Source organism: Dipodomys merriami, unplaced genomic scaffold, assembly GCF_024711535.1.
Source record: "Dipodomys merriami isolate MVZ:Mamm:240054 unplaced genomic scaffold, mDipMer1.0.p SCAF_42, whole genome shotgun sequence".
NCBI classification, from domain to species: Eukaryota; Metazoa; Chordata; class Mammalia; order Rodentia; family Heteromyidae; genus Dipodomys; species Dipodomys merriami.
In genome coordinates, this window is record NW_027205826.1 from 10,435,205 (window position 1) to 10,458,867 (window position 23,663).

At 51.7% G+C, this 23,663-nt stretch overlaps 1 protein-coding gene across 1 annotated transcript in view; it reads left to right on the forward strand.

Annotated features, from left to right (window-relative positions):
* The window catches only part of Ttyh2 (tweety family member 2), a 43,084-nt gene that overhangs the window by 11,821 nt on the left and 7,600 nt on the right, over positions 1–23,663 (forward strand). The window contains exons 4-12 of the mRNA XM_069993206.1: positions 7,386–7,606; positions 13,944–14,039; positions 14,311–14,383; positions 19,077–19,146; positions 19,439–19,494; positions 20,464–20,556; positions 20,647–20,739; positions 22,403–22,545; positions 23,402–23,587. Of these exons, the coding sequence (XP_069849307.1) occupies positions 7,386–7,606; positions 13,944–14,039; positions 14,311–14,383; positions 19,077–19,146; positions 19,439–19,494; positions 20,464–20,556; positions 20,647–20,739; positions 22,403–22,545; positions 23,402–23,587 (1,031 nt within the window). The remainder of the gene's footprint in view (positions 1–7,385; positions 7,607–13,943; positions 14,040–14,310; positions 14,384–19,076; positions 19,147–19,438; positions 19,495–20,463; positions 20,557–20,646; positions 20,740–22,402; positions 22,546–23,401; positions 23,588–23,663) is intronic.

Consider the following 23,663-nt stretch of genomic DNA (forward strand, 5'->3'; position numbering starts at 1 on the left):
CACACCTCCACTTCTGGCTTTTTGCTGGCTAATTAGAGATAAGAGTGTCAGGGACTTCCTGCCTGCTCTAGCTTTAAATCGTAATCCTCAGATCTCAGACTCCTGGGTAACTAAGGTTGCAGGCATGAGCCACTTGCGTCGGGCTTTTTATGGTCACTTTAAGTATTTGCTGTGGACAGAGTCCCATGGGGTCCAGGAGATGTCCAAGGAAAATGTCTTCTGGAACAAAGAAAGAGCCCCTGGAGTGGAAAGATTACATCCAGACCCCAATACTGTGCTAGGCCAGCCAGACAAGTAGGACATTCATAGGAAGGAAAACACTGCTCTGCTGAGTGACAGACACTGGCAGGAGTGACAGACAGGCAGCACAGGAATTGAGGTTTCTCTTCCCATGTGCCTCTTGCTCTTTTCCACTGATTTTCTGGGCACCCAGGGCAATCTTGGGTGCTCCCCTACAAAGAGACTCTTGATAGAAAAGGCCTCAGGGCAGCATTGAGTAGCTCCACCTTGGTCCTCTGCCCCATTTCTGCCCTTCTCTGGACTCAGTTCTGAGCAGAGGGGTGACAGCCCCAGTCCAGAGGGCCATTTATGTTACGCAGCCTCCACCTCAAGATCTAGCACCAGCCAGAGAAATAGGTGACTGCCCAGGCATCCTGGGGGGAGGGGGGGGGCTCAGAGGACTGACCTCATTTGCCCCCCCCCCACCTCGCTGCCTTAAGCTCCTCTAAGGCTCTAATCCCTCACATTGTCCCTGGAGGGGGGAGCCTCTCCTTAAAGAGACAGCCGGGCTGTTCATGATGTCCTGGCATTTGGGGGAAGATGGCCTCCGGCCTCCAGAGAGGGGCCTTCCAGAGGCTCAGAGCAGGAAGCCAGGCTAGAGCCTCACACTCCTGCAGAGCTAGTGCACGCACCCTGTGTCCACTGGGAAACAACCAAAGTTCCAAGTGTCTGGATGAGGTAGAAGGGCCAAGGGACAGCCTCAGAGGGCTGGTCTGACTTACTTTCAGGTCAGCATGGGGGGGGGGGGGTGGCATGGCCCAGTCTAAGGGTTTACCCTCTTGTCCCCCACCCTCCCTCACTGCAGGTCCTAGTGGGGAGGAGCACCAAGGTCACAGCTCTCTGGGCTCAGTCTGTCCCTCCACCCACAGAACGATTGGGAGAGGAACTCAGCCCTGGGAAGGAGGAAAGCCCCAGAGCCATGACCTTCACTGGTTGAACCACCAGTGGGAAGACGAGCTCAGCCTGACTCTGCAAAGTTCTTATCTCCCAAGAGGAAGTTAGGGAAGAGGAAGAGGAGGAGGAGGAAGAAGAGGAGGAGGAGGAGGAGGAGGAGAGGAAGAAAAGGAAGAGAAGAGGAGGAGGAAGAGAAAGGAGGAAGAGGGAGAAGAAGAAGAGGAGGAAGGGGAGGAAGAGGGAGAAATGGAGAGAATGAAGCGGGAGAGAAAGGGGAATAGAAGGAAGAGGAGGAATAGAAAACGGGGAAAGGCGAGGAGGAGGGGGAATAGAATGAAGAGGAAGGGGAGAAGATGGGAAGGAGGAACACAAGCAAGAGGAGGAGGGGAAGGAGGACGAGTCTAGTTGGCCAGCCACAGGGCCAGCCTTAGATGCTTGGCTACAAGTCTGCTCCTGTCCCCCATACATTCCTGGAAGGAAGTCTTCCCATGGCCCCTACTCACCAGAAAGTGCAGTGGGCCATCTGGCTGGGCATGGCTCCTGACCCCTTGCCAGGCCTGGTGTGGTTGGATTAGGGGTGGGACTCCTGGAGAGGAGGCCGATCTTGGGAGAGCTCCAGGTGGGGTGTCTATGTGTCAGAGAAATGGTGAGGTGAAGTACAAAGTGGGTGACTCAGAAGATGAGGTCCATTATAATAATGACTGTAATCAGCGTGAAGTGGAGGGGCTGGGGTTGGAGGGAGTTGGGGTGCGGAGCTCTGGGGCAGGGCCGGTGACTGAGCTTTGCTAGGAGCCACATTAGATAGCCAAGTGGTCAGCAGAGGCCTTTTGGGGCTGCCCCAAAGCAGAGCCAGCTGCTGGGCCCTCTTCTAGAGGGCTCTCCCTGGATCGGAGGCCCTACCTGCGCCCTTCCACCTTGAAGAGAGTGGGTTGGGTGGCAGCTCAGGGCTCTGGGCCAGCTGCATGGCAGAGAAGGCTCCTGTGGGAGAATTGGGGAACAATTGCCAATGGTTCCTCTATATCCAGGCACCTAATGAAGGGACTCCATGTTCCAGCTCCTTCCCTAGGGGACCAGGCACACCTCCTCACCCCGCAAGATTTAGTCAGCTTTTTCGCTGTGGTTGTCTTTGGTGAAGGTACTGGGGTTTGAACTCAGGGCCTGGGCACTGACCCTTAGCTTTTTTTTCTGATGCTCTACCACTTCACCATACTTTCACTTCTGCTTTTTGCTGGTTAATTGGAGATAAGAGTCTCACAGACTTTACTGCCTGGGCTGCTTTTGAACAGTAATTCCCAAATCTCAGCCTCCTGAGTAGCGAGGATTACACGTGTGAGCCACAGAGCCCAGCACAAGTCAGCTTTAAATGATACTTTGGATTCCGTCAGGCCCATGAGCAGTGCCAACCTTGGTTTTTGTCTCGTTCTAGGGTCCAGTATGGCTCTGTCTTTGGGCTTGTGAGCTGGAAAAACAAGCACAAGGAGGTGGCATTGGTTGAAAAGTAGTGTGGCACCCAGCAGGGCCGGAGCCCAGGCCTGTGGTCTTACCCCATGCTCCTTGTTGCTCCACACCTCACACCTGGCTAGCTGCTTGCTCTCAGATAACCCAGTGACGCCAAGCTTCCTCCTTCCTTCCCTCGCGGAGGTTTCAGCCTGGAGCTTGAGTCCCAGTGGCCTGGAGGGCTGGCTGAACTCTGGCGGCAGAACCCGCCCCTGAGTTTCCTACTCTGTACTTCTGGGCAGTGCTCGGAGTTTGCATCTGCAGGGAGTTCTGAGGCCTGGAGATCCCACTAGAGAGCCAGTCCTTGCCACACTGCCTTCTTGCGGGTCTCTGGCCCTGCCTCCTGGGGAGCAGAGCTGCTTTTCTCAAGGAGGTTCTCCTCCCAGAGGAGGGAGCCAGGCTGGAGAAGCAGTCAAACTCTGCACACCTGGGGGAGAGCCATAGTGGTAGGTCAGTGTTGTGATTTTATTTATATATGTTTAATTTTGTTTTGCTCCCTTTGGGAAGACACCAAGAGGAAAGATGGCCTTGGCAGTTCATTATGCTGGTGGTTTTTTTGTTTGCTTGTTTGTTTATTTTTGTGCCAGTAATGGTACCTGAACTCAGGGCCTTGTGTTCTCAACTGGCCAACTACTACTTGAGCCACATCTCCACTATTGGTATTTTGCTGATTAATTGGAGATTAAGAGCCCATGGACTAGATTTCTGTTAGGGCTGGCTTCAAACTGCTAGGCTCAGATCTCAACTTTCTGGGTAGCTAGGATTACATGTAGAAGCCACTCAACAAGCCCCGCTTGTTTGCTTGTTTGTTTTGACAGTACTGGAATTTGAATTCAACCCTTGGGAGTCTGATGCTTCAAGATTGGAGCTCTATGACTGAGGCACACATCCAGCTCTCCAGCGTGTGTGTGTGTGTGTGTGTGTGTGTGTGTGTACAGGATCTCACGGATCTCACTATGTAATAATCCAGGCTGACTTTGAAATTCTCAATCCCCCTCCTCCCAGCCTTCCAGAGTTCTGATATGACAAACATGGGCCTATAATCACAGTGGCATTGTGATTTGTTTTCTGTTTTCATTTTCAAACAGAACTTTGAGAAAGAGAGAAGTTAAAAGTAGTGCCTGAGGGGAAAAAAGTTTACATAGAACTTTTTGCAGCCCTTTGTCCTAAAGTTTAATGTTGGTGGATAAAAATAACACACAGTATCATGTTTGTTCAGACTCTTATTTTATAATAGTGCTATTTGTCTTCATAGTATGAAGTCCTTGTACACTTATCTTATTAACTTAACCAATAGCCAGGCACAGAGGCACATGCCTGTAATCCTAGCTACTTGCAAGACAGAGGCAGGAGGATCACTAGTTCATAATACAAAAGAAAAGAAAAGGTCTGGAGGCATGGACCAGTGGTGGAGAACTTGCCTACCACGTACAAAAAGCCCAGGTACTAAAAACAAAAATTAACCAAGAAAGCTTACTAGGGTAATGCTTAGTTAACTAATGGACTCTGACATGTTTTGGAGTTTTCCTTCCTGTAGAGTATGGAATGACTCTGCCCTGGTGTCTCCTAGTCCCTCAACTGGCTCCTGAAACCCAAGCATGCACCAGAAAATAGAAGAAGCCATTGACATTGAGGAAATCAAATGAAACAAAGAACCAGGGCTGGGAAGGTGGCTCAGTGGCAGAGCGCTTGCCTTACATGCATGAGGCCCTGGGTTCAATTCCTCAGCACCACATAAGCAGAAAAAGCCAGAAGTGGCGCTGTGGTTTAAGTGGTAGAGCACTAGCCTTGAGCTAAAGAGCTGAGGGACAGTGCCAGGCCCAGAGTTCAGGCCCCATGACTGACAAAAAAAAAAAAGAAAAGAAAGAAAGAAAGAACCATCTGAGCCCAGTGCCACTTGCTGGCTCACTCTTATAAAATCCTAGCTACTCAGGAGGCTAAGATCTGAAAAAGCACAATTTGAAGCCAGCCTGGGCAGGAAAATTTGTGAGAATCTTATTGCCAGTTAAGCACCAAAAGTCTGGAAGTGGAGCTGTGGCCCAAGTGGTAGACTGCTAGCCTTAAGCTAAAGAGCTGAGGGACAGCGCCCAGGACCCGCACAAAATTTAAAAAAAAAAAAAAAGTTTTTAAAGAGAAAACTACAGTGTTTTCTGGAACCGGGAAGTCCCAGTGTAGGGCAGACCTGAAAAGCTGCAAGGTCGATGAAAAATTCCTGTAGTGCCTGAGCACTGCCCCCCCTCCCAAGCTCACTCCCCCAAGATGTCTCCTGGACCCCTGTGGGAAGGCCCCGCCCCTCCCCCCCTTCATTTTTATCTTTCAGGCCTCTGGGAGCCAAGGCCACCAGAGAAGGATTAGTAGGAGCTGCCTCACTCCCAGCCCTGGTGCTTCTGGGTTTAGCGTGACAATTTCAAAACAACACAATCCCTCTTCCTCCCAGCTGCTGCCTGGCCAGGCCTGCAGGCTCAGGCTGTGAGCTTTGGCCCCAGGCCTGGCCCCTATAGCATCTTTGCAAAACAAGCCACTCTGTCCTATTGTTTAGAAGCCAGCAAACATAGTCCCTGCCCTTGTCCTCTCATTTGCACAGACAGGTGCTCCTGTGGGGTCCCCTCAGTTGCGAGGACCAGGAGCCTATCCACCCATGGACAGGACAGACAGACATACCAAAGCCATGAGCCCAGAGCAGGCACCGGTTTCCTCCTGTCTCTTCAGGCTCTTCAGAAGACAGACCCAGTCTGTGCTTTCAAAGTCCTATTGTTCTGCCTTCGCTCTGAGTTGGGGATGCGTCCAGCTGTTGCCAACTGGTGACAAAGCGCTTCTCTCCTGGGGCAGTTTAGATCCTGTCCGTGTAAATAGAGGTAGATAGGAGCTCTTCAGTTTGAATGATTTATGTCTGCAAAAGAGAGAATTCACAATAGAAATATTTAAGGAATCCTTCAAGGAAGAAAAAAATTGATCATTTAATCTCCCATATCATTTTTTTAGTGCCAGTATAGGCTTTGAGCTTAGGGCCTGGGCAATGTCCCTTAGCTTTTTTTGTTCAAGGCTGGTGCTCTGCCACTTGAACCATACCTTCATTTGCGAGTTTTTTTTTTTTACTGGTTGACCAGAAATAAGAGTCTCATGGATTTTCCTGCCCAGGCTGACTTTGAACCATGATCCTCAGATCTCAGCCTCCTGTGTGTTAGGTTTTTAAAAAGAGGTAGGCGAGTAAGAACCGCACCAGCACACACGTGGTATTCAGATAAGGGGTAGGTTTATTCAGTAGACCTGCTGGGACCAGGCAAGGTTGGCACTCCACGTGGCTGGGAAAGGCCTGGGAATGAGAGAGAGCTGGGAAGAGAGGAAAGAGAGAGAAAAGAGCAGAGAGAGGGGTAAGAACAGTAGCACTCACGCGGTATTCAGGTAAGGGGTAGACCTGCTGGGACCAGGCAAGGTTGGCACTCCACTTGGCTGGGAAAGAGAGAGAGCAAGAGAGCAAGAAAAGAGCAGCAAGAGCTAGAAACGAACAGAGAGAGAAAAAAGGGAGAGTCTGGGCCTGGGCTAGCCCTTATGTAGGGTATGGGTGGGGAAAGGTGTGGCCACATCAAATTCAGATGTGACCTCAGCGGATGCAGATGTGACCTCTTCCAGGTGTCCCAGTTGCCTAGGTAACGCAGGTACTGGGTGGAGACTGCTGCGAGGAGGGTGGAGTCTGCTCGCCATCCAGGAGCGGACCTTACACTGTGTAGTTAGGGATTACAGGCGTGAGCCACCGGCATTAGGTCCCTATGTCTTCATGTAGCTTGAATATCCCTTATGCAGAAGTGTTTAGTGTTTGGGAGTTTTTGTAGTTTTGTTTTTTGAGTTTTGGAATATTTCTATATGTTAGGTTTTTAAAAAGAGGTAGCCAAGTAAGAACAGCACCACACGTGTGGTATTCAGGTAAGGGGTAGGTTTATTCAGTAGACCTGCTGGGACCAGGCCAGGTTGGCCCTCCATGCGGATGGAAAGGCCTGGGAAAGAGCTGGGAAAGAGAGCTGGGAAATAGAGAGAACTGGGAAAGAGCTAGAAAAGAGTTAGAAAAAAGCTAGAAAAGAGAGCATCTGGGAAAGATGGGAAAAAGAGAGCTAGGAAAGAGAAGAGAGCTGGGAAAGAGAAGAGAAGGAAAGAGCTGAGAAAGAGCTAGAAAAGAGCAGAGAGAGGGCTTCTGGGCCTGGGCTAGGCCTTACCTAGGGTATGGGCAGAGAAAGGTGTGGCCACATCAAATTCAAATGTGACCTCAGCGCATGCAGATGTGACCTCTTCCAGGTATCCCAGTTGCCCCTAGGTAGCGCAGGTACTGGGTGGAGACTTTGCTGCGAGGAGGGTGGAGTCTGCTCGCAGTCCAAGAGTGGACCTTACACTATAGATTTTACCCTTAAAGCTTTAAGTTTTGGCACATAGCCAATGACTTAAAGTCTTTTCACTTGGCTGCAGCCCTTAAAGTTCCAGTACCACCCAAACAGTACCAAACTGTTAACACATGAGCTTTAGAGGAAAGAACATTCTAGATCCAGAGTATATCAGTGCGTGATGGGACTTCTGTCTCAAGTCCCTCTTCCAGGTCACCACTCCTGGTCTGGGCATTGTGGTGCATCTCTTTAATCCATACCACCCAATGCTGCTGCTTCCTCCAGCACCACAATCAGGTTCTTTCTCCTACCCCAGGGCTAAACGCAGCCTCTGCCCCTTCCTAGGTGTCTGAAAACACTCACAAGATGAAGGAGGAGCTGGAGCAGCACCTTGACCGGCTCAGTGAGATCTTTGCTGCCCGGGGTGACCACATCCAGACCCTGAAGTTCGTGCAACAGATGGCTGGCAATATCATTGTACAGCTTTCGGGGCTGCCGGTGTGGACGGAGGTCACCACAAAGCTCACCGAGATCTCTGACCAAACCAGCTTTGTGGAACACTACAGGTGAGGGCCAGGGAGACAGCGGCAGGGGATGAAGGGCACCACCCACCCTTACCACCAAATTCATTCCTACCTCATCTTGTCTTTGGGTATCTGTTTATGTCATCCATTCCTGGCTCTGGACACAGGTTAGAAACCTCAGACTAGCTGCTACCCTCTGTGTGTCATGTATGTGTTTGTATATGCATGCACATGCATGCATATACATACACATGCTTGTGTAAGGCAGTACTGGGACTTTGAACTCAGAACCTAGGTACTGTCCCTTAGCGGTTTTCACGGGCTATCTGCCCCTTGAGCTATAGCCCCACTAACAGCTTTTTGCTGTTTAGTTGGAGATAACAGTCTCACAGACTCTCTGCTGAGCTGGTGGCTCATGCCCATAATCCTAGCTACTCAGGAGTCTGAGACCTGAAGATCACAGTTCAAAGCCAGGCAGGAAAATCCATGAGACTCTTATCTCCAAGTAACCACTAGAAAACTGGAAGTCGAGCTGTGGCTCAAAGTAGGAGAGTGCTAGCTTTGTGTAAAGGAGCTCAGGGACAGTGCCCAGGCTCATAGTTTAAGCCCCATGACTGACAGAAAGAGAGAGGAAGGAAGGAAGGAAGGAAGGAAGGAAGGAAGGAAGGAAGGAAGGAAGGAGTCTCATAGCCTTTCTTGCCTGTGCTGGCTTCAAACAACAATCCTCAGATCTCAGCCTCCTGAGTAGCTAGGATTACAGGTGTGAGCCCCCTTCCCAGCCCAGTATCAGCATTTTGAATGTCCCCTTGCTCTCCTCCCAAACACACAATGTTTTGGTTCCTTTTCAAGACTTCGAGGAAGGTCAGAGCCTTTATCTTGGTCTTATGCAATGTACCCTGGCTTTCTCATTTATTGTGTCATAAAGCCCCACCCTGGGAGGTGATTGTTATGTTGAGGAAATGGTCCAGGGAGAGACCTGTCAGGGCCCCTTCCAGAGAGGAGTGCTGATGAAATCCTGGCTCTCTGGATAGTACATCTCCTCCTCCCACCAACCATGAGGTCCTGGGCATTCCAGAATGACATGGACCTTGGTCCACCTTCCCAACAAACAGATACTCATGGAAGTCCCTCCCCAGGGACTGAGAGAAGCTGACTTCCCTGAAGACTGCCTGCTATTTCCTGTGTCCCTATGACTCGTAGGCCAGTCATAGTCTGAGCTGAGCCTTTGAGGGAGGGGTGGAGGGTCCAGAGTGTGTGTGTGGGGGGGGGGGGGATCCCTGTTGACTAGGCTCTTCTCTCTGGAATGCATACAGTAGATGAACTGTGGGTATTTTGGTAATAAAGATAATGAAGTGAGGATTTGCAAATCAAGACAGGCTTATTGGGGTTGGAGGCGTGGCTCAGTTGTTAGAGCACTAGCCAATGAGTGAAAGCTTCAGGTACTACATTCAAAAAGAAAGAAAGGAAGAAAGGAAGGAAGGAAGGAAGGAAGAAAGAAAGAAAGAAAGAAAGAAAGAAAGAAAGAAAGAAAGAAAGAAAGAAGAAAAAGAAAGAAAGAAAGAAAGAAAGAAAGAAAGAAAGAAAGAGAAAGAAAGAAAGAAAGAAAGAAAGAAAGAAAGAAAGAAAGAAAGAAAGAAAGAAAGAAAGAAAGAAAGTTAGTTTATGTTCGGGCACCGTGACTCACTCTTGTTCATTCTAGCTACTCAGGAGCCTGAGATCTAAGGATGTCAGTTCAAAGCCAGGCCAGGTATGAAAGTCCAGGAGACTCTTATCTCCAAATAACCACCAATAAGCTGGAAGTGGAAGTGTGGCTCAAGTGGTAGAGTACTAGCCTTGAGCAAAAAAACAAAAGGACAGCACCCAGGCACTGAGTTCAAGCCCTCGTTTTACACACACACACACACACACACACACACACACACACACACACACACACACACACACACACACACACACACACAGAGATCAGGGGAGGCAGGAGAGTGAAACACGGCAGCTGCTTCAGTGAGTGAGTGAAGAGCCCCTCTAGCCCCGTCTCTATCCCCAGGCCCCACCTCAATCCCTCACCCCTTGTTCAGATTGTGGAGAAAGGCTTCTCACCATGGTGGGCCCTGCATGTGGCTCCTGAAAACTGATGACATTTTGTTATGGCCCCCATCTCTGCTGACATTTGTGTCCCCACCCCCACCCCCCACCCCAAACTGCTGAAGCTCTCAAGGTGCTCCTGTGAGCCTCCCCAGCCTGGCTTTCCCATGCTCCCTACACTGAGCCATCTGGTGAAGTAACACTTCTGAGTACTTGGCGGAAAGCCCCGTGACTTGGAGAGGATGAGCCAGAGGCTCCGGGTCCTGGGGCTAAGGACGCCGACACCTTGCCAGCATCTGCAGAGGCCGGATGTGGTGGGGTTTGGGGAGTAGGGCAGACGGGAGAGGCTCTGCAGACCAGGGCCAAGTTCTGGGTGAGAAATCCAGCCCTCGGTCCTGTGGGAGAACACATCTGCCTCGGGTTGCTGTTTCTAGGAACTGCTTACGCACACGCATGGCGTGGGTACAGAGAACACACGTGGGATCCCAGCTGTGGAGGGTGGTACACACACACACACATGCACACACACACACACACACACACACACACACACACACACACACACACAGCTGAATAAATTTCCTGAAGATGAAGGGTAGGAGAAGGAGTTATACCTCTCAAGGAATTCGGGGAGGTATCTGTGGCTGACGGACTCTTCTATGACTACTACTACTATTACTATTGTTATTATTATCTTTAAGTAGCTGTACAAAGGAGTTGCCGTTTAACAAAGCAAGTGTATGAATACAAATTTATGATCTGTGTCACCCCCTTCAATATTCTCACCCATCCCTCCCCTGCCCACCCCTTCCCTCACTCTTCTGAATATTGTAGGATATACATTGAATTCTTGACTGCATTTTCCCCCTCTTCTCCCCTTCATTTGTCTACCCCTTTCCCCTTGATGCCACTACACCCTTTTCAAGTATTTGCTTCTTGGTGTTTTATTTTGCTGAATGGCTGTGTCTCTTGTAGGAAGGAGGATCTTGAGTTCCAGGAAGCTTCTGGAATTCCTAGGCCAAGCTCCTTTGCTATGAGCCTTGACTTTCCAATCTGTAGCATGGGGTAGAACACTGAGTGGTTTCATGTTTCTTCCAACTCTGAGTTTGGGGTTTGTTTCCCTCCCTCATCCCCCCCCCCCCCCCCGCTCATTGTTACTGGGGCTTGAATTTAAGGCCAGTGTACTGTCCCTTAACTTTCTAGTCAAGGCTGGCATTCTGCCACTTGGGCCACACCTCCACTTCCAGCTTTTAGCTGATTAATTGGAATTAAGAGTCTTGCAGACTTTCCTGCCCAACCTCCATCCTCAGCCTCCTGAGTAGCTAGGATTATAGGTGTAAGGCTGCAGGGCCCAGCCCAGCTCTGCTTTTAAGAAAACTTGCCTCTTTGGTGACTGAGTCCTGGACACCTGTGTGGGGGTCGGGGCTCTGCTTTGGCCATTAAGGCTTTTGGCCTCAATTCATAGAGGCAGAAGGAACTGTACTTGGCTTTCAGAGGCCTCCAGCTTTCTTAACTCCAGCTCCCCCTTGGAGCCTCTTGGCCACTCTCTGCCAAGCACCACCCCTCGTCTCCCGTCTCCCACTCCACTGTCTTTGTCCTGCATGGTGACAGAGAAGCAGAAAGTCATGCGGGGGAGGGAGGGTCAGCTAATGTATTTGGTGCTTGCATTGAGAGAAGTCACAATCTAGGGTTCCACATGCAGGACCTGAGAAGTCTCCTGTCTGTTTTCTCCCCCACACCTCCATCTTCCAGACTGGCCCGCAGCACAGAGCAGATGAAGATGGCTGGTCTTGTGTGGTGAGAGTCACCTGGGGTTCTTAATTGGAACCGAAAGGTTCCAGGGCACTTTGTTTAGGATTTTCTGTGTGCCCTTGGCCTTAAGGCATTCAGATTCCTCAGGCCATATTCTGGAAAAAGAGGAGAACAGGGACATCAAAATCCCTAGCTGAGCCAGACACTGGTGGCTCAGGCCTGTAATCCCAGCTACTTAGGAGCCTGAGATTCTGAGGATTACAGTTCAAAGCCAACTCGGGCAGGGAACTCTTGTAACCAACCAGGTAAGAAGTGGAGGTGTGGCTCAAGCGGTAGAGTGCCAGCCTCGAGTGAAAAAGCTAAAGGATAGTGCCAAGGGTCCTGTGTTCAAGTCCTAGTACTGGCGCACGCGCGCGCGCACGCGCGCGCGCACGCACGCGCACACACACACACACACACACACACACACACACATCCCTGGCTGCCTCATCCTGGTCCCCATTTGCATTCAGCAGATGCTTAATCCTTGCCCCAAGAGCTCTAGCTTCTTTTACAGGTAGAGAAACGGAATGGAAAGGCTAGCTGGTTTGCTGTGCTATAGCTGGTGTGTGACTGCTTCCAATTAGCTCAGCCCCGGGGGAAGTGATGGGCTAGGATGCCTGAGGTGAAAGGTTGCCCTGAGATGCCCCATCCTGGCTCCCTGCCCTGCCTGAGCTCCCGATGGCCAGGACCTTCTCTCACATGGGCATCACTGGCACCAGGTGCAATGCTGGGCACAGATATCACCTAAGCATTCCATATCACAGATCCCACACAGCTGGCAGCAAAAGGAAGCCAGGCTGTGTGGTCATCAGGGAAATGGGCATCCCGAGGGCTTTCTGAGACCTTATCCTGGCTTCAGGAAGTAGGGATAGAGCATGGCCATTCCTTTCTCCCTCCCCCACCCCCCACCTTTATTCCCCTTTTAAACCCTATGCAGGGTGGGTCATCCTCTTAATCCTCTTAAGCAACCACCTCACAGAGACACCCAGAGGGGTGCCCCACTAATCTAGGTGTCTAAATCCAATTAAGTTGAAAATTGATTACCCAATCCCGTTACAGTCCTGCAAGGTTGCCACTAGCCATGTGCTGCTGTTTGAATTTGGTTAAAATTAGGATGTGGTGTTCATTGCCTCACTATTCACAAGAGCCAAGACATGGAAACCGGTGCCCCACAATAGAGTGAATCCAAAAAATGTGGTACCTATGTACAATGGAATTTCACACAGCCACTAAAAAGAATAAAATGAGATCATTTGCAAGAAAGTGGATGGAGCGAGAACAAATCATGTTACTACGGGAGATAAGCCAAGATCGGAGACCATCAGCACAAGCTCTCCCTGATACGCAGAAGTTAGATCTAAAGCACACTGCGATAAGACAAATTACACAGGATTCTAGATAACCAAAAATATACAGTGAGGCCAAAAGAGGGTAGTCTTAGGAGAGAAGCACAAAGGTGCAGCACCTAAGTGCCTCTATATAAAGTAATATACACACTGAAAAGAGCTCCAAGCATATGGAAACAAAAGACTTTTTTAAATTTATTTTTTCTTTTTCTTAGGATTATTCTTTACCTCATATATGATGCATATCTGTGAGAGGGGCAAGGGGCAGGCACAGAATCCAAGGAAAAAGTGCATCAGTGGAGCTCACTGGACATGGATAAAAGTCAACTATAGAATTCATGGGTGGAGACGGGAGGGAGGAACTGGGAGGGAATGAGGGAACAGATGAAGCTTCACGTCAGGAGATGTACTCGTTTCCTGACACATGTAAATATAACCCCTCTGTATAGCACCTCTGTAATAACAAAGTAAGCTCTCAAAAACAATTAGGATGTGGATGGAGGTATAGTTCAGTGTCATTATACTTGCTTATTAGCATATGCAAGGCCGTAGGTTAGATTCTCAGCACCACAAATAATAACAAAAAAAAAAATGCTTTCTTTTTTTCTGCCATTCCTAGGGCTTGAACTTGGGCCCTGGGCACTGTCCCTGAGCTTCTTTTTACTCAAGGCTTGCACTCTACCCCTTGAGCCACAGTGTCACTTCTGGCTTTTTATGTTTATGTGCTACTAAGGAATCGAATCATGCATGCTAGGCAAGCACTCTACCACTGAGCCACATTCCCATTATAACAACAAACATTTGAGAAGGTTTAGAAATGTATTTCCTCCTTGCTCAAGCTGTGTCTCTAGTTCTCAGTAGCCATCTATGAGCAGTGGCAGATAAAGCAGAACAACACAGATGGAGAGTGTTTTTATGCCTCGGTGGAAAGTTCTAGTTCATAATGCTGATTTAGACTTCTGCCTGGTGATTGGGGAAGAGGTGGGGGAGACAGCTTGGTCCGGGCAGATGTGTAGTCCCCAGACACACACCCCCCTCCCCCCCCCCCCACCGAAGCCCATGTGCTGGCTATTCCTGGCAGGGCTGCCATGCCAGCTCCAAGGAAGTAGCAGGTCGGTGCCTCCTGCCATGATTGTCCCTCTGTCTCCACCTAGGTGGCTGTCTTACCTCCTGCTCTTCATCTTAGACCTGCTCATATGCCTTGTCACCTGCCTGGGACTGGCTAAGCGCTCCCGGTGTCTCCTGGCCTCGTAAGTAGCCCTGCCCCATAGGCTCGGGCAAATTGCTGAGCAAGGCGCCACCCCAGAGGGAGGCAAAGGCCCAGCCAGGCCTGAGCGATGTCACTGACCATCTCAGCACCACACTATGGGGAGACAGCAGGCAGGGGTTCTCTGCTGGGTCTCTCCAGCCCTTAGGGGAGCAGCATTGTGCCCGCAGGGTGGGAGGGAGTGTAATAGGAAGTGGGTGGGGTGGCTACCATCATGGAAGACAGTCTATGTTGTGGGGACCCCTCTTTCTTAGGACGCTGTGCTGCGGGGTGCTGACACTGCTCCTCAGCTGGGCTTCCCTGGCCGCCGACACCGCTGCTGCTGTGGTGAGTGGGGACAGGGTCTGTCTGGTGCTACTGAGTTGGGCTAATTTCCAGCCCCAGCCCCTTACCAGGAACCCCAGGATCTCAGAAGTGGAGGAGCTCAGATCACCTTGGTCAGGCCCTTTACCTTCCAGACTGAGATCAAGCCCAGGGACAAGAAGGGAGCTGCCATTCAGAGCAGAGCCAAGATAAGACACCACTGCTTGTATGCACATGCGTGGATGCATGCAGGGTCTGGTGTGAACAGCTAACCAGGGTACACTGGGGCAGGTCCAAAGGCTGCATCTGGAGGAGCCCCCCTGGATGCTGAAACTCCTTCCTTTGCTGTAGCTCCCAGCACCAGGACTGTGGAGGGAGCATTTATCTTGCCTTCCATTGGATTGCCTTCACATTCACACACTCTAAAATGTGTGTGTTACTGCATGAGGTAGCTCAAATCTTATTAAAAAAGTGGGAGCACTGGCCATAGTGGCTCTCACCTATTAACCTAACTTTTCAGGAGGCAGGAATCAGGAGGATCATGGTTCAAAGCCAGTCTAAGGCCAAAGCTCACCAGTCTCCATTCTAACCAATGAGTTGGGGACAAAAGAGGTGCATACCTCTCGCCCCAGTTATATGGGAGCCATAAATAGGAGGATCGCAATCGAGGCTATCCTCAGCAACGAACTCAGGGTGTGGGCGCTGGCCCTGAGCTCTTTTGCTCAAGGCTAGCACTCTACCACTTTGAGCCACAGCTCCACTTCTGGTTTTCTGGTAGTTAAAGTCTCCCAGACTTCCCTGCCTGGCCTGGCTGTGAACCACAATCCTCAGATTTCAGCTTCCTGAGTAGCTAGGATTACAGATATGAGTGACAGGTGTAAGGTGCTATTTGAAAGATAATGAAAATAAAAAAGGAGCTGGAGTTATAGCCGAAGTGATCAAGCGCTTGTCTAGCAAGGGTAAGGCCTTGAGTTCAAAACCCTGGTACTGCACTGCCCCCCCACCCCGCCCCTCAAAAATAGAGCCTTCTTATATGGGAGTATTTGGTCTTTAGTAGACACTAGATACAACAGGGGTGCTCAGCCACATGCAAGAGTCTGTCTGCTCATGAGTGTCCACTCAGCAGACAGCTTTGCTGTGGGCCACTCAGCAGGGCCATGTACTGAGGGCACAAACCACAGGACATAATGCTATCCACTGTTTAGAGGCTCAGTTGCATCACACATCCATGACTTACACCCATCATCCTAGCTACTCAGGAGGCTGAGATCTGAGGATCACAGTTCAAAGCCAGCCCAGAAAGAAAATCTGTGAGACTCTTAGCTCCAGTTAACCAGCAAAAAAGAAAAAAGAAAGCCAAAAATAGCAGTGTGGCTCAAATGGTAGAGCTCCACCCTTGAGTGAAAAAGCCAAGAGAGAGCATAAGGCCCTGAGTTCAAGCCCCAATGATTGGCATGTGCGCGCGCACGCGCGCACACACACACACACACACACTAGTGAGTAGCACATTTTGCTCGTGGATTTCAAGGAACCCTAACCTGATTTGAGGACCACAAAACAAACGCTGAGTCTGCATCCATTCTGCCTAGCCAGTTTAAGGCTGAAAGGATGCGGGGGAGGAGTGCGAGGGGAGCATGGAGTCATGCTGGAAACCTCTTCCCAAACTCATACCTTCCCCAGTGCCCCCAGGCCTGACCAGGAGCTCTGGCCTTGGGCATTTTGCCTCTACAGTGCCCATGGAATGAATGGCCCCTGGCACTGCTTGGCTCTGTCCCCTTTGGGCAGGAGGTTTGTCCAGAGGAAAAAGAGGTGGCTCTCTCCCATCCCCCACCCCACATCTTGGGGGAACTGGCACCCCAGTCATGTTCACAGTGTCCTGATGGCCCTCAGAGCTGGAGAGAGCTGTAAACAGGAGCGGGAGGGTGACCAGCCCGGCTGTGGCTGGCCGGCGGCCTCTCCTAGGACAGGCCCCAGCATAAGGGACTTCCTGTGGTGAGCACTCCTGGGGTATGTGCTGCTTCTGGGCAGCCTCTGCCTTCCAGAAGCAGGGGGAGCTTCCAGCTTGCGGCCATCCACTGCCCCTTGTGGTCCACCCACTCTGGGCCAGGGGGCTCATCTTCCACCAGGCTTCCCGGCCAGGGAAACCACAGGCGATTCCCTCTGCAGCCGGGTGCCCTGGAATGCCAGGAGCTGGGAGCGGTGCCATTTCCCTAATTCCTTTAGTCAGGCCCTTGTGCAGGAGAAGGGGGGTATGAGGCCCTGCTGAATGGGCCTTTGATAGGGCCAGGGTGCTGCTGCATTCTAATAGGAAGAGGGGCCAGGAGGAGCGAGGGGGAGGGGGGGTGCCCTGTCAAGGGGTCATTGTACAGAGCTTTTGTGTGGCCTCAGCTGCCACCCTGTTCTCCCAGGCCTGTTTTGAGATCAATAGGGCCAGACTAACCCTTCCCCCGCCTGTCCCTCCAGAAGGGCCTCTGGAGGACACGCCATCACCCCAGGAAGGCCCGATAGGAGCTGGGGAGCCAGACCTTTGGCCCCAATTGCCCCCCACCCTCAGTGGTCCAGAGTGTCCACCCTCACCTCTGCCCAGCAGTAGAGCCTCAGGGATGCTACTGAAGTCTCTGTGCCTCAGTTTCCTCCTGTGTAAACATGGGAGAATGATGGTAGCTGCCTCGCAGGGCTGTGGAGAGGGAATGTGGATTGAGTGGTGTTAAAGGAAACTCACAGTGAGGGTTCCGTACTCCGTAGCCATCTTGGCTTTCTGCATACTGACTCACAAGCCGGGATCATGTGCGTGGTGGGGGGACGGGGCTCTGCTTCAGGCGGTCACCTCTGCTCTCGGGAAATGCTTGCACATCAGTCAGGCTGGGTTCTGGGCAGCTTTTCCTACCCACCCTATACTAGGCACCCCTTCCTCAGTCCCCCCTTCCTCTCTCTGCAAGTCACATGACTAGTGGACATGTACATACACACGATGCTAGTTAACTGGAGATAAACATCTCACAGACTTCCTTGCCTAGGCTGGCTTTGAACTAAGATCCTCAGACCTCAGCTTCCCAAGTAGCTAGGATTATAGGCATGAGCCACCAGCACCTGGCACTCTCTTTCTTTGAATGCCAGACTTCTTGACCCACCCCCTCTAGGTGTTCCACAAGGCCTCCCCACTTCCCCCCTCCCAGGTCTATGGCTGCCCTCTTCTCCACCACTCCATCAAGCCTAACAGTGTCGTAGTTCAGACTGGTAAGGATAAGCCAGCTGATTTATTATGTATGTTGTGGTTTGTACATAAAGCATGACTACCAGAGTCCTGAGCTCATGTTGATAACTGAGAAGGAGAGAGGGGGCAGGGGAGAGGGAGAGACAGATAGGGGTGAGGGTGTATATCCAGGGGGCCTGGTATTCCCCAATACCCCCCTTACATTTTCAGGACTAGGTACCAGGGCACAGTTCCCCCCATGCTCCTCCTAAAAGCTGCAGCTCAGTGAATGAGGGGGGCCATGCTGCAGTCCAAACCCCTAGGCGGTGGCCCTGGAAGACAGAGTCCCTGGAGCACAGGGTTATCTGCAGGACCCCTGCCTGGAGATGGTGGTCCCTCAGGACAGGCTTAAGCGCTGCTCTTGAAGCCTCTTTTCCCTCCCACCCTCCCCAACCACCCCCACCCCCCACCCCTGTCCCGCACTCCATACTGAACCCTGAGGGCCTGGCTCAGGAGGGCATCCTTGCTGCCACCACTCCCAGGGCCTGTGACTGCTGCATGCAGCCACACAAAGCTAACTGTTCACACAGCCAGGCGGGGCTCCATGTCCCCCAGTGACTCAGCCCCACGTGTTGCCTGTGCCCAGATACTCCCCAGATGGATTCAGCTGTGGCCTCACTGGGTAGGAGACGTGTCAGATCCATAGATCGAGCAGGCGGGGCTTGCTAACAGCAAGAAGACCAAGTCAGGGACAAGAGTATGAACCTGGGCTCCAGAGAGCCCCCCACAGCCCTGGAGTCACCCCCGGAGCGACAGCCCCTGAGCAGCACCCCAGAAGATGCATTTGAGGACCAGAACAATAATAAACATACTCCCTGACATGCTCACCTTCTAGAACATTATTCCTAAAAGTACTATGAGGGTCAAGGCCCTAGTGACTCATGCCTAGCCACTCAGGAAACTGAGATCTGGAGGATTGAAGTTTGAAGCCAGCACAGAAAAGTCCATAAGACTCTCATCTCTAACTAGCCAGCAAAAAGCTAGACTGGAGGCATGACTCAGGTAGGAGAGTGCCAGCCATATATAAGAAAAAGAAATGAAATCATGAGTTCTTTTTTTTTTTTTTTTGAGGGGGGGTCTAGTCGTGGGGCCTGAACTCTGGGCCTGGGCGCTGTCCCTCAGCTCTTCAGCTCAAGGCTAGCACTCTACCACCTGAGCCACAGCGCCACTTCCGGCTTTTTTCTTTTTGCTTATGTGTTACTGAGGAATCGAACCCAGGGCCTCAGGCATGCAAGGCAAGCACTCTACCACTGAGCCACCTTCCCAGCCCCAAATCATGAGTTCTTGAGTTCAAGCCCTACTCCTGGCACACAGGTCCACAAGACGGACTGGACCACTGAGGCACAGAAACAAATAATATGCCCAGGGTTATAGCTTGGAAAAGGCAGAGCCACGATTGGAACCCAGGAGGTCGGGTCCCTCCTGTCTCACCCTTCTCCACCCTTTCTTGTCTCTGTGACTCAGAGCACCAGTGACTTCTGCATGGCTCCTGACGCCTTCATTCTGAACGCCACGCAGGACCAGATCAGCACAGGTAAAGCACTCTCCCGCCTGTTCGGTAACAGCTGCCCTTAATGCCCAGGCCAGGCCTGCGTGGCCAGCCCATCTGAGCCTGCACTTACCCTCTCCCAGCCCTGAATGGTCACCCTAGTGCCTCCTGCCCCAGACTTAGGGCCTAGCAGGACCTCTGAGCCATTTCCTAGAACCCGCCTCCCTTGGCTCCTTGGGGAGGGGACACCGGCCTGCATGGAGCACTGAGGACGGCAGAGGGCATCATGCTCTGTGGGTTGTCCGATGGCAATGACGTCCATGCTGTTGCTTTGCAGAAGTGATCCGCTACTACCTGCACTGTGGTCAGAGCGTCAGCAGCCCCTTCCAGCAGGTACGCAAGCCCAGACACACCTTCATCCTCTCCCTGGTCCCTCTGGCAACTCACCCCTCAAGCCCCACCACTGACCAGAAAGGTAGCTGATGGGGCCTTGTTTCACTGTGCGCTTGGTCAGTGTTTCCCAAATGTTCGTTGACACCTCTGGTGGTGGCTAAGTGGGGGCGGGCCCAAGGTTTGACATTGCTCATTAGTTCCCCAGCAAAGCCCATGCTGGTGGTCCCAGGACCACATCTAAGTAATGGGAAGCAAAAGATTACCAGGTGTGGTAGTGCATGCCTGTAATCTCAGTACCTGTCAAGCTAAGGTGGGAGGATCTCAAGTTCCAGGCCAGCCTGGGCCACATAGCATGACCTTGTCTCAAATAAAGGACAAGGTAGTCAGGTGCCAGTGGCTCATACCTGTAATCCTAGCTACTCAAAGAGGCTGAGATCAAAGGATCCTGGTTTGAAGCCAGCCCTAGCAGAAAAGTCTATGAGACTCTTATCTCTAATTAACTTGCAAAAAGCTGGAAGTAGAGCTGTGGCTTAAGTGGTAGAGTACCAACCTTCAGCAAAAAAAGCTAAAGGATAGGGCCCAGGCCCTGAGTTCAAGGCCCAGGACCAGTACACACGCAAAAATAAATAAAAATAAATGTTCAAAAAGGGCCATGTAGCTCTCTAGAAGGCAGAAGGATGGTCAGATGCTATGGAAGGACTGTCTGTAATCATAACCGCAGTATTCACATTGACCAGATGGCTGGAGTGGATGGCAAGGGACCAGCCCCCTCCCTGTAGGTCAGGGTCCTCCCATGTTCTAGAATTAACTCCTTTCCATGCCCCCTGCATTCAGAGTGAGCAGCCCCTTCTGGAAGGTTCGACCTCCCCCTCACCCCATCCTGTGCATTTGTAGCGAGGGAAGAGGGAGGTGTAGCCGTAGATGCTCCTGAGTAACAGCGCCTCACAGTGCTGTGGTCTCCCCACCCAGACACTGACCATCTTCCAGCGCTCACTGAGCGCCATGCAGATCCAGATCACAGGACTGCTGCAGTTCGCCCTGCCCCTCTTCCCCACGGCCGAGGTAAGATGCCCCCCTCCCTGAGCCCCTGATGGACCCCAACGGCCCTCTCCCATGGCTCATTCTCTACCTCTCTCCCTCTTCCCACTTCAGATGGATCTCCTTGGGATCCAGCTCCTCCTGAACTCATCTGAGACCAGCCTTCACCAGCTCATGGCCATGCTGGACTGCCGAGGCCTGCACAAGGTGCCGGGGTGACCGTGGGGGCCCTAGGGCCTGGCCTTTCCCAGACAAGACAGCAGAGACAGGAGAGGAGTCCTCTGTGCTCCTTTATTGTCCAAGAATGAGGTTGAAGTTGGACAGTAGATTATTGGGAGGAGATGGCATGGCTCATTGGGGAACTCTAGGCCATCTGGTCCATCCTTCCATTGCCCTGGGTTCCAAGTCAATAACAGTCTCATTGCCAAGGTCATCTTTCCAGAGTATCAGATACATGCAATAAGCTGAGTGACGTAGTTCATGCCTGTAATCCCAGAACTCAGGAGACAGAAGCCATGGGACTCTAAGAGTACATATGAGACTGCAGGGAACACACAGTGATGTATGAGCCGTCCCTGCCAAACAGTGATCTCAAATCTTCCACCTCCCATATGGATTTAGGGCCAATAGTCATGATAATGATCATGACCATGATTCGGAAGTGCTCAGTGCTGTGTGGTGTAACTTATATCCATTTGTCATTTGGTCCTCACAGTTAAACGGTGAAGTCATTATTTCATGGGAAGTTTTATAGATAAAGAAATTATAAATGTGTTCAGGATGGATGGATGCTTTAAGAGTGTGTGTGTGTGTGTGTGTGTATACAGCTAGGAAGATTTAGTTCATTGAAGGTTTCCAGAAATGCTAAGTCAGGGACTTGTGTTTGGTTTTTGTTGGTGGTAGTGGTGATGGTGTGTGTGTGTGAGTGTGTGTGTGCACACACATGTACACTGGTACTAGGACTTGAACTCGGCCTGGGTGCTGTCCCTGATCTATTTTGCTCAAAGCTAGTGCTCTACGCTTGAGCCACAGCTCCACTTCCAGCTTTTTGTGGTTTATTGGAGATGAGAGTCTCACAGACTTAACTGCTTGGGCTGGCTTAGAACTGTGGTCCTCAGATCTCAGCCTCCTGAGCATCTGGGATGGCAGGGGTGAGCCACAGGCACCCAGCTGGGCCTTGGGCTTTGGATCCTGGCCGTGGGACTTCAGAGCTGAAAACATGTCCCCTCTCCCCTGACAAGTTGTAGCAGCTGTCTACTCAGATGAACCCAACTCTGTCCATCTCACCACCACTTCCTGGGTGACAGCCATACCTCCTACTGTTACCCTGGGAGACAGGATGCCCTGCGCTTCCTCTCATCCCTTTCCACCTCAAGGCCTTTCACAGTGGAGACCCAAGTGGCATAGTTCCTAGCCCTTCCTCTCCTAAAGCCAGAGCTCTTTCCTCACTATGGTAAATGGATGGCAGGCTTCTCCGCTGGCTTTCTTCCTCATTTTTGAGCATGTGCAGTGTGGCCTTCCGCCTCCTCCATGCAGGACTGGCTTCTCCTTGCCATCCTGGCCACAGGTTGTACCACCTAGGTGTGGCTCTACCCCGCTTCCCCCCGCCCCACATATACCCTGAAACTTCATCATCTGCCTCAGAGCCAGCCTTTCAGCGCCCTGCACACCCTAAGTGCTCAGCAAACATTTGTAGACTGTGTGGTTACAAGGAGCCCTATGGTTCTGGGGCTCCAGAGTAGGGATCATGAGTGGCGTTGAAAGGAGCTTTGGGTTGGGGAGCAGGCAGGTCTGGAGGAGAGGGGCTTGAGAGAAGAGCTGGGACCCCAGGCATTGACTCCCTCTCCTCTCTCCCCTGCCCCTCCTGCAGGACTACCTGGACGCCCTGACCGGGGTCTGCTACGACGGCATCGAGGGCCTGCTCTTCCTTGGCCTCTTCTCTATGCTGGCCGCCCTGGCCTTCTCCACCCTCATCTGTGCAGGGCCGAGGGCCTGGAAGCACTTTGCCACTCGGTAGGAGGGGCGGGAGGAGGAGCTGCTGGGGGGGGAGGGGGGAAGGGGCCGGGTTGGGCAGTCAAGGCTCAGGGGTCAGCCACAGCAGGTCAGCTGAAATCCTAGAGATGTCTCTATGAGAGTCCAGACAGGTCCCCTTGGGGGACCCAGGGCAGCAGCAAAGCCAAAGAGAGCAACGGCCCTCATGCCCCAGCCGGCATGATGCTTTTCCTCTTTTCCTTGACAAGACCTGGCAATGAGAAGTGGTGAGGAGGGGACTGCTCCAGGAAAAACAAAGAGGGGACCTACATCTCACGGGGGAGATATCTCACACACACACACACACACACACACACACATGCACATGTATGCACGTATGTGTGCACAGTCATCATGGTGGACTGCCTAGAAGAGTCGGAGGTGGAGTTGGGAGTAGAGTGATAGGTATGCGTACAAGGTTGCAGATTGCTTTTTTTCTTCTTCTTCTTTATTTTTGGTGCCAGTAATAGGACTTAAACTCAGGGTCTGGTATTGTTTCTTAGCTTTTTCTTTCAAGGCTGGCACTCTGCCATTTGAACCGCACTTCTACTTCTAGCTTTTTGGTGGTTAATTGGGGATAAGAGTCCCGTGGACTTTCCTGCTAGGGCTGTGTTTGAACATGGTCCTCAGATCTCAGCCTCCTGAGTAGCTAGGACTACAGCTGTGAGCCATGGACACCCTAGCTAGCTAGAACATGCTTTTGAGGACTCTCAACTTGATGCATGGGGCCAGAGTGAGCAAACATGCTAGGAAGAAAATTCAGGAAGCAGTACAGGACGTAGCATCCACCAGCCACCCGTGCCTTTCACAGCTGGCCAAATTCTTTGTGTCATTCCAGGGACAGAGCCTACGACGACATGGATGATGATGACCCCTTTAATCCCCAAGCACGGCGCATCGCGGCCCACAATCCCCCGCGGGGACAGCTCCACAGCTTCTGCAGCTACAGCAGTGGCCTGGGCAGTCAGAGCAGCCTGCATCCGCCTGCCCAGACCATCTCCAATGCCCCGGTCTCCGAGTACATGTGCGTACCCGTGGCTCCCCACATCAAGGCTACCAGCCTTGGGGGGAAGCAGAGTCCTGGGTTCCTCGACTCCAGC